Source organism: Bison bison, unplaced genomic scaffold (genome assembly GCF_000754665.1).
Source record: "Bison bison bison isolate TAMUID 2011002044 unplaced genomic scaffold, Bison_UMD1.0 scf7180017864256, whole genome shotgun sequence".
Taxonomy (NCBI): Eukaryota; Metazoa; Chordata; class Mammalia; order Artiodactyla; family Bovidae; genus Bison; species Bison bison.
Window position 1 is genome coordinate 2,344,096 of NW_011494828.1, and position 10,614 is coordinate 2,354,709.

Here is a 10,614-nt window from a genome sequence, read left to right on the forward strand (position 1 = left end):
ACCTGCATACAGATTTCTCAAGAGGCAGGTCAGGTGGTCTGGTATTCCCATCTCTTTCAGAATTTTCCACAGTTTATTGTGATCCACACAGTCAAAGGCTTTGGCATAGTCAATAAAGCAGAAATAGATGTTTTTCTGGAACTCTCTTGGTTTTTCGATGATCGAGCAGATGGTGGCAAAGGTCAGATGCCCTCAAAGCTGTGGGACTTGGCAGGAGAGGTGATCTGCTACCCGGAGACGGTTGTGTGGGGAAGGTTTCACAAGAAAGTGGTTTTGGAACTAAGCCTTGAAGGATATGTAGGAGCTGTTTCAAAAGGAGGAGGGAACAAGAAAGGCAGTACCAGAGAGAGAAAAGCCTGAGGTAAGGCACTGTTTCTACAAAGTGGTGGGGAGGCGGGGAGTGTCCCCAACCCCTGGAACCTCACCGCAGGAGGTGAGTGGCAGCTGAGTGAGCGAAGCCTCATCTGTATTTACAGCTTCTGCCCATTGCTTGCAACACCCAAACCCATGGGAAAATTGTCTTCCATGAAACCAGTCCCTGGTGCCAAAAAGTCTGGGGACTGCTGCTATAGAACACTTAGAAAATAATATTTGTAGGATCTACTGATTGACGGCTGTTGGCTAGGAGGCTATGGTCACTTCAGGTGGAAACTACCACCCTGAAGGTTGAGGGATTTTTTGATATTAAACATATGTAATGACCACTTTGGAAAGATTAATAACCAATTTACTAAAAACTTTGAAGTATATTTTCTTTGATTTTCAAACCACACATGGAGGCGGCCCTAGTGGAGTGTGCAGAAGGCCGGCTGTCCTGGGAGCTGTGGGGCTTGGCTGGAGGGGTGATTTGTTCTAAACTGTATACTAAAATGGCTTAAAAGTGATATAAGTTGAAGTTCAATTCTTTCATCAAATTATTGTAATAATTTCCAAATAATTTGTTGATCTTTTGAGAATTTGTGGGGCTTTTCTGATGTGATGATCATCTTTTGAAGATGTCCCTATCTTTCAAGCTTTATTAAAAGCTTTATTAAGCTCTCTCAATAAGCTGGGTCATTAGGTGACCTGCAGTCTCATTAAGTAGAAACTTTCAACACTAATGTATCATTTCTTAGGCTGAGTTTTGTTCAGCTTCTGCTGAACCAGTAGCAGTGACACTCAGAATTCCTGGCTCTTCTGATACCTTTTGAGATTTTATATAGTCTTCAGGGATCTCTGTTTTCAACAATAAACATTGTTATTAGAATCTCATATAAATTTCATTGACCCTAATCTTACAAGCCTTGGGAGAAGCTGTGTAACCTGTGGGCTAAGAGTGTGGTGGTTAAGACAGTGCTGGACTGACTGTGTTTGAATCCTGACTCTAACGCTCACATTTTAAATGATTCCTCTGTGCCTGCACCTACTCACCTCTATGATGGAATGATCATTATAATTATAGTCCACAAGTTAATAATTTTGACAGTGGTGCCTGGGTACACAGCATGCATTTTCTAAATGATATTCTCATTTCAGCAATAATGTTGTCCTTGCTGAGTGGGTTTCTAGTGAGTTTCAGTGAATTTGTTCTAGTAGATTTGTTCCATTCATCAGGGTTGGTAAAAAGCTTTCTTGGACCCTTGAAAGCCTCACACCCCATGTCACTGGAGTGCTGGCATAGGGGCAGTACCAGCAGAGGCCTGCAGGGCCACCATTCTCACCACCTTGGCCTTCTCTCCCCGCCTCTACCCAGTTCCTGGCAGGCTGTCATTTTCACCAGTGGCCACATAAGGACAACTGCCAGGGAGCAATGGCTTCATGGGTCTATATGGATGGTGGGCACTTGTTCACATGGTGCCACCAGGGGAGCCCTCAGAATAAAGTTGCAACAACATTCTCTTTCTACAAGGGTCACCATAAACATCTAATGTGTTCACATATAGATACACCAATATTCTCAGTTACCCAGTACTTACTGCACTAGGAACATGTCGTGGGTTTTATGTAAATAGTTATGGCTCAGGCGGTAAAGAACTAGCCTGCAATGCAGGAAACACAGTTTCGATCCCTGGGTCAGGAAGATCTCTTGGACAAAGAAATGGCTATCCACACAGTATTCTTGAGCTTTCCCAATAGCTCAGCAGATAAAGAATCTGCCTGCCAGAGCGGGAAATGCAAGAGATTCGGGTTCCACTCCTGGGTGGGGAAAATCCCTGATGGAGGAAATGGCAACTCACTCCAATATTCTTGCCTGGAAAATTCCATGAATGGAGGAGCCTGGTGGACTGCAATACAAAGGGTAACAAAGAGTCAGACATGACTGAGGACTGAGTACAACAACTACAAGTATCACCCTGGCCGTAGTGAAGAGGCTGGGTTGGTAGGGAAGACTAGAGGCAGGGAGGCCAGTGAGGAGGCTGTAAGAAGACTGAGAGAGAGAGAAGGTTCTAGGCAGGAAGGAGTCTGAGAAGTCAGAAGTGAGAGATTTGAAGGAGGCAGAGCCACCTGTCAGCACTGAGTGTGGATAAGAGAATGGTGGCTGGGACTGCACTGCCCAGTGAACCCAGATCCTTGGGTAAACAGCTCTCTGTGCCTCAGCACCTTCTTCTGCTGTAAAATGAGAAAATCACACGGCTTACCTCCTAGAGTTGTTGCAAGGAGTAATATAAATTATTATCTGTAAAATTCTTGGAAGGTGGCCCGACATATATTTAAATGTTGTAACACATTTTATGTGTAATTGTGTTGGTATTTATCTAGCCATGATCAGAACTTGGGTGAGGGGATCTGAGATTCACTGTGTTGATGACACAAGTGTCATCGGTTGGGAATCTCATGAAGAGGAACAGGTTTGACAGAAAAATGATGAGTCCTGGATGTCTGTGGGTCCATGGGTGGGTAAATGAGCCTGAGGCCTGATGGGAAGTAGGTCTGGACTGGAGAAATGGGGAGAACTGGCCACTGAGTTCACCAGAGAAGGTAGACAGGTAGGGAGAGAGGTGGCCAACATTTACTGGAGGAAGAGGGTCAGAAGAGACGGAGCAGGAATTGCTGGAAGGGAGAGGGAAGTCAGGAGAGTCGAGGGCATGGAGCACTTCCAGAAGGGAAGTTTCTTAACAGTCAGATGCTACAGAGGAGAATAAGATGAGGACTGGAAGAATCCAAGAAGCCTTGAAGCCCCAACCTCCCAGGAAAATCCCTCTGTCTCCCTATGTCCCCTCCAGGACTGAGAAAGGCCCACCCAACCCACATTCCAACTTGAAGGCGTCGGGGGCTCAGCTGGGACCATGGAGGACAAAAAGAGGCAACTTCATCTTCTTGAATGCCCACTGTGTGCTGGGTCCTTGATTAGGAGTCCTCAGGGTGATTCAGGCTTCTGGGCTCAGGGCAGCTGGGGGGCTTGTCTGTGCTCCGCTGCATGGCTGACTCATGACTGTATTCTGATACTTTCCTCTCTGAGGAGACCTAGGCCACGGGAGGGGGAGGGGTTCACCTGCGTTACCCCACTGACCAGGGCTAGGCTGACCAGGTGGTCAGGGCTGGCTCCCAGCTCTCCTGCCACCCTGACCTTTCCACAAGGTCAGATTGGCAGGTGTGGGAGGACTGGAGAAGAAGGAAAGGTGGGATGCTGGGGGAGGGGGTGACTCCTAAAGGCAAACCTCACAGAACTGAGCCTCACTTTTCATAAGCCCTGCATCCCAAGATGTGCATGTAGAGTCCCTCCCACTCCATGGGGGGCCCTGTTGGATAGCTGCATGAGGAGGGGGCTGGCCTTCTCTGCGCTGGGCCCTGGGGTAGGACTCTGGGGAGGCTGACACAGAGGAGGACACTTGTGCCCCTGGAGGGCTCTTATGCCAACCTGGAGACTGATTGGGAGATGTCTTTAAAGCTAAGGATGGGCCCAGGAACATGTGATGGGTACTCTGTGCCCACCTGGGCATGATGTTCATGGTGGGAGGGCCCTGGGTGGAGCAGTGTCATATCCCCCATCTCTGCAGGAGCCAGAGCTGGACCCCAAGCCCATTCTGGAGCTGCCGCTGGAGAAGCTGGTCCAGAAGCTGCTTGCTGATGAGCTGAGTTTGGAGAGTGTCCTCTGCAGTTACCTAGAGGAGGTGCGGTTCTGGTCAGAGCCCAATCTTGGGGCTCTGGGTGGAATAGTTGGGGGACAGGTGTGACCCTGTGGCACTGCAGCCAGCTTGGGAGGGAGCTTGTGCCACAGTCATCTGTCACTTCTGCTCTGAGTCAGGATGGGCAGAGGGGCTGGGGTGACTCAGTATCCTGCGCCTGGTCACGCCCTGAGCCCCTCTCTGGTTTCCCTCAATGATGCTCAGGCAATGAAGGTACACCAGGAGGTGAATTGCCTGACAGATTTCCTAGATGAATGTGAGGAACAATTGCAGGCATTGAAGAAACTCAAGAAGAGTGAGCGAGGACTCCTCTATGGGGTCCCCATCAGCCTCAAGGACGTCTATGACTGCATGGTGAGCCCTGGGGATACACGTGCATGTGTACATGTGAGCACCTGAGTGTGTGACATTGGGCAAGTTACTTGCCCAATCTAGGCCCCATGGTTAGAAAGTGGCCAGCTGGAAACCAAACCAGCAGTCAGGCTCCCAAACCCAATCTCTTCACCATTGATCTCTCCTGTCACTCATGAATCCTAAGGGTGTAGCACCTGCAACTCAGCAGGAGAGAGAATGCTTGGGAGCGGAGTGGGGCGCCGGAGATAATCTGTTTGGTGGCTGGTTCCACTCTGACCCCCAGGGGCTGGAGCTTGTGTCACTTCCCTGCAGGGCCATGACTCTACGTGTGGCCTGGCCCAGTTCCTGGAGAAGCCGGCAGCCAAGGATGGAGTCATCGTGAAAGTGTTAAAGGCTCAGGGAGCTATTCCCTTTGTTAAGACCAACATCTCCCAGACGCTGCTCAGGTCTCTGCAACAGGCAGGCCAACCCGGGCTGGGGCAGGGGCTGGGGCTGGGACTGGGGTTGGGTCCAAGGCTGAGCCCAGGATGAAGCTGCCGCTGAAGGGCTGAGGGTGAGGTGGGGGCTGGTCATGTAGACTTTGGGACGGAGGCTCTTGGGCAAGTCTCTTCTGCCCTCTGAGCCTCAGTGTCCTTATCTGACAACATGTGTGTGGACTCCATGGTCTTTAAGGGCCCTCAGGCCCAGATGTACTGAAAAGTTACATCTTTGTTTCTACTCCAGCTCTTTAATTGTTCTCATAACCTATTCTCCTCCCACCCCACTCAGCCGGTAGGGTATCCATTTCTATCTGTTCTTGTAACCTGTTCCCCACTATCCAGCAGAACTGCTGGCTCCTTGATCCTCCTTTTAGGAGTCCTGGTTGGTCTCCCCTGCAGCAGCAGCCTCTCACCTCAACTGAAGGGACACCAGGAGGTTCCTGGCCCGTGGCAGGAGCTCACCAGTCCTGGGGCTGACTCTGAGGGAGGTTGGCCTCTCTATGGGCAGAGCAATCTTCTCCAGTTATACCTTCCCCTCCCAGCCCCATTTCTTCTGCTTCCCTCAGCTTTGATTGCAGCAACCCCATCTATGGACAGACTCTGAACCCTCAGAACTTAAAGAAGACATCTGGGGGCTCCTCGGGGGGTGAAGGAGCTCTCCTGGCAAAAGGGGGTTCCATCCTGGGCATGGGTACCGACACCGGAGGCAGTATCCGTATTCCAGCCAGCTTTTGTGGTGCCTGTGGTATCCGGGTCACAGGATACCGCCTCAGGTACTTGGTGGTGGGGGGCCTGGGTAGGCTCAGCCCAGCCTGGAGAAACTAGGGGTCTTGTCCATATAATGATTCTCATTAGCTCAGTAGTAGGGGAAGTGGACAAGGTAGGAGGGCTTCCAGTAACTCCTGCCTCAGCCCCGCAGCTAAACACACCGTGTTTGGTACAAGAGGGAGTGGGATAGACTGTCCACTCATTCATTATTTCACTAATTCATTCATCCATCCATCTGCTCAGCTACCCCCCTTTTCCTTCCTCATACATCAATCCATCCATTTATCCATCTATATCAATTTCTCATCCATTCATGCATCCATGCAGTCGCCATCCCAGTTTCTATCCATCAAACAATTTCACCATTCATCTGCCATTTAATTTATTTGACAAATATTTATTGAGTGTTTACTCTGTGCCAGACACTGAACTTGGGATGCATCAGTGAACAAAATGGACAATATCCAAGCCTTTGAAGAACTTACATCCTGCCTTCCATTCATTTATTCATTCAACAAATATTTATTGAGTGTTTACTCTGTGCCAGACACTGAACTTGGGATGCATCAGTGAACAAAATGGACAATATCCAAGCCTTTGAAGAACTTACATCCTGCCTTCCATTCATTTATTCATTCAACAAATATTTATTGAGTGTTTACTCTGTGCCAGACACTGAACTTGGGATGCATCAGTGAACAAAATGGACAATATCCAAGCCTTTGAAGAACTTACATCCTGCCTTCCATTCATTTATTCATTCAGTCGGACATTTATCTCTCCATCCACCTACTCAACTAGCCATCCATCAATCCACGTTTGCCTCCATTCATCCATCCAGCCACCAATCCATCCATATTTCCATTAATTTTTCCATCTGTTTTGCACTCACTCATACATCTATCCACCCATCCACCCATATTTCAACCCCACTCCGACTACCTACACTGTGTGGCCCTATGCATGGACACAGAACACTCTCAGACCCAGCCCCGAGCCCTGTTGTGGTCTTTAACATCCAACTGGCTTATACCTGGTGCAAAGAGCTGACTCATTTGAAAAGACCCTGATGCTGGGCAAGATTGAAGGCAGGAAGAGAAGGGGATGACAGAGGATGAGATGGTTGGATGGCATCACCGACTCAATGGACATGAGTTTGGGTAAACTCCAGGAGTTGTTGATGGACAGGGAGGCCTGGTGTGCTGCCGTCCATGGGGTCGCAGAGTCGGACACGACTGAGCGACTGAACTGAACTGAATCCAGGCTTAAGAGAGGGTCACAGAGAGGGATGAAGTTGACATTTTCTTCAATAGAATTTATTAAAGGCCAAGATTTTACACTTTTAGAAGCAGGTCAAAGGCAGGGAAGGCTTCCTGGAAGATGCAGCATTTGAGCTTGGTTTTGAAGGATGGACATGCAGAGTTGGAGAAGCATCTTCAGTTCAGTTGCTCAGCTGTGTCCGACTCTTTGTTACCCCATGGACTGCAGCATGCCAGGCTTCCCTGTCCATCACCAACTCCTGGAGCTTGCTCAAACTCATGTCCATCAAGTAGCATCTAGAAGGCTGTAATTCTATAAGCAGCCTATTTTGCCTGGAGCAATGTGTGAGTATGTGTGGAAGGGCTAGAAAGGGAAGTTATGGAAAGAGTTGATAATTTAGAGCCTTGAAGGGCAGTAAAAGGGCTCATATTTATTCAGTAAAGAGTCATGGGAGGGTTGAGGCAGCTCTTATTCTTGTGTTCTGGGCCCTGGGGGAGTGCACTGGCTGGGTGTTCAAGCCTCTTTGGCACCTAAGTCCTTCCCTTCAGGTGCTGAGCTGGGCTCTGGGTGGGTGGGGTTTTGCAGCAACTCCGGAGTTGCCTCAGCTGTCAAGGGCAGGAAAGCAGGTAAGCTCTTGTCTGTGTTGGCCATATCCATTCAAAGGCGCTTGCCTTTCTCCCAAGGACATTTCACTGTATCTCAGACAGACCAGCCCCACCAGTGACCAAGGAATATGGGGGAAGGTTCTGCTTGGCTTTCTAGTCTAGTGACTCTTGCCCCTTGGAGAGGTGCTTCCTGTTCTTTAGCTTTCACCTCACTTGCTGGTCTCCTAGTGTTCTGCCCCAGAGGAAAATCTCCCTTCAGGCTGGAAGTTTGTTTGAGCTAGTCTGCCAACTCCACTCATTCTCAACCCCTGACCCAAGACAGCCCCAGGGCCTCTTCACTTTGCCCTGATCATGGCCCTGGGTCCCACCCTCTGAGGCCAGGCAGTGTGGGTCCCCAAAGCAGAAAGGATGCAGCATGTCTGCCTCTTTCCACCCCCTCTGTACAGTGGTCACAGTGGCTGGCCCCTTGGCCTGGGACGTGGAGAGCCTGGCACTGTGCCTGCGAGCGCTGCTGAGTGAACACATGCACCGATTGGACCCCACCGTGCCCTTCCTGCCCTTCAGGGAGGAGGTGAGCTGGGTAGGGAGCAGGCCTGGAGGGCTCCCTCTCCTCTCCCTTCAGTCCTCAACAGCCAGCCACTAGGACCATTCCCTGTGAAGCCCTCCTTTTCCAGCCCAAGTGCAGTGAGCGGGAAGCCCACATGCTCAGTCAGTTCATTCCCCAACCCGACCAGATGCCAGCTGCTTTGGCTTCTGTGCCACCTGGAGCCATAGATGATATTACCCCAGAGAGGGACTCCATCATCATTTGCCCAACACACAGGGGCAGTAAACTCAGCAAGTGTGGTGTAGAGAGCCTGGTATCAAGGGAAGCTGGGCTGTTAGGCCTCTAGGTAACCCTGACCAAGTCACATCTCTTCTCTAGGCCTCAGCCTCCACATGGGTACAATGAAGATGTTGAACCAGAATTTTGCTGCAGACCCTTCTAACTCTGACTCTTCATTTTTGCATTAACTCACTCAGGAAAATTTATTGGTACCTACTATGTGGTGGCTGTTTGTAGTTCATCCTAACACTCACTCTATAGAATGAGCATCACTCCTCCCATTTACAAGTGAGGAAGCTGAAGGGAAATGAAATGACTTTCTGATGATCACATAGTGGCTTGGAACCCAGCCCTATCTGACTCCAGGATCTGCTGCATAGGGAGAGCCTCTGTCTACTGATCAGCCAGTATCTATTCATCTGATTCCCTACACATATTGTAGTACAATCAGCCTGTGGTCACTGTCTGTTATTTGTTATTCGCCTCTATTGGTCTCTTCATCCTCTTCCTCTCCTGACCCTTCTTTGGCTTTAAGATATTTGTGTCTATTCATGTACTTACTTGCCTGCCTGCCCACTCACCTCCATCCATTCGTTTATCCACCCACCCATTTATCTGTTTAACCCTTGCCCACTCACCCATTCACTATCTCATACACCCACCCATTCATTCGTGAATCTGTTTAACTATCCACTTCAGCTACCCAATCAGTCATGTCCCCATCCATTTCTTCCTCTTCTGGAGAGTTCTTCAGAGGACCTAAACCCTGGAGAGTATATAGGGAGGCTTCAAGGGGCCCTTGGAATGAGGCCACCTTGTCTTCTGGCCAATCTCCCCTAACCCAGCCCCTCTTTCCCCAAGGTGTACTCCAGTAACCGTCCCCTTCGAATTGGCTACTACGAATCAGATGGCTTCACCCAGCCATCACCTAGTATGGCCAGGGCTGTGAAGCTCACATCCAGGCTGCTCCAGGATGCAGGACACCAGGTAGGCTTACTTGGCCCTTGGGAGGGAGACCAGATCAGTGAGAATGCTGGGTTGGTCCATTCTTGGAGAGGAAGGTTACATCTGAGTTTGTGCTAGTGAGATCATTGTGTTTCCCCTAGGCTTCCTGGAGACTGATGGAGTGGAGGTTGGGGCAGGGTGGGTCCCATCCTGTGAGGAAGGCATCCCCCTTCAGTAGCGGGAACTCTGAGACTCACTCCTATAATTCCTAGAGCTTGGGTTTCTGTTGTCTCCATCAAATGGCTGTAAGGAGCCTCTTGTCCTCAGAGTGCCCCTCTTCTTCCCCTACTTCCCATGCCCCAGTGGCTTGTCCCTGCCCCGCCACCCCTTTGAGAATTGCTGAGCCAGTCTCTTCATCTCTATGAGCCTCAGGTTGCTACCGCACTGGGTGGCCGTGATGATTGAATGAGCTCCCAATAAAGCACTTGGCAAGGGGCTGGATCACAGTTAAGCAAGCAGCTCAAATTCTGCCTCATCACTGTGTGGGGGTGAGAGAGTGGGCAGAGCACAAAGGCTTCCCAATGTGGTATTCTCTCTTTAAATCCTGAGAGATGCAGAGAGAACATGGGGCAGAGCAGGAGGAGCTCCAGGCCCTGACTCGGCCTCTCTCTCCCCAGGTCATCCCCTTCTCTGTCCCCCGAACAGAGTATGCCTTCTTTCACCTGTACATAGGGAGTCTGTTGGCTGATGGAGGGGCCAGCCTTCTGGAGAAACTGTATGTCTGCTGGGACTCAGATGTGGGGTGTGATGGAAATGGGGTTGAGGAAGGGGCTGTGGCAGCCTGAGCCCTAGGTGGGGAGCTGCAGGCCTGGGCTGCTTTGGTGCCTCTGGCTCCTTGTGTGACGGTAAGCAGCAAGTCACCCAACCAAGCCCTGCCTTCAGGACGCACATGTTCTGGGGTGGTGCTGCTGGGAACAGAGTATTTCTTTGGGTCAAACCTCTCTCTGTAGCTTATCTAGGGAGGGGAAGCTGATGGCTGGGTGATGGCCAGCTGAAGGCCATAACTGACCAGCTGTGTGTCTGTGGTTCCTCAGTAAGGGGGACATTGTGGACCCCTCCATGAAGAACACAGTCACCTCTCTCAGGTTGCCAAACTCACTCAAACGTTTCTTGGCCTGGATCTGGAAGTATTTCGTGAGTGTGGGTTCAGAGTGGGAGGGGCTGGAGGGGGGAGGGGCCCAGAGAGGACATGGGGCTCAGAAAGGGGAGGG

The 10,614-nt window shown here is 50.3% G+C and overlaps 1 protein-coding gene across 1 annotated transcript in view; it reads left to right on the forward strand.

Moving 5' to 3' along the window:
• Window positions 1-10,614, forward strand: part of LOC104994367 (vitamin D3 hydroxylase-associated protein-like) — a 23,719-nt gene that overhangs the window by 3,849 nt on the left and 9,256 nt on the right. Inside the window, exons 3-11 of the mRNA XM_010847899.1 lie at window positions 3,978-4,091; window positions 4,311-4,460; window positions 4,773-4,906; window positions 5,506-5,712; window positions 7,553-7,593; window positions 8,019-8,143; window positions 9,260-9,385; window positions 10,021-10,118; window positions 10,438-10,537. Of these exons, the coding sequence (XP_010846201.1) occupies window positions 3,978-4,091; window positions 4,311-4,460; window positions 4,773-4,906; window positions 5,506-5,712; window positions 7,553-7,593; window positions 8,019-8,143; window positions 9,260-9,385; window positions 10,021-10,118; window positions 10,438-10,537 (1,095 nt within the window). The remainder of the gene's footprint in view (window positions 1-3,977; window positions 4,092-4,310; window positions 4,461-4,772; window positions 4,907-5,505; window positions 5,713-7,552; window positions 7,594-8,018; window positions 8,144-9,259; window positions 9,386-10,020; window positions 10,119-10,437; window positions 10,538-10,614) is intronic.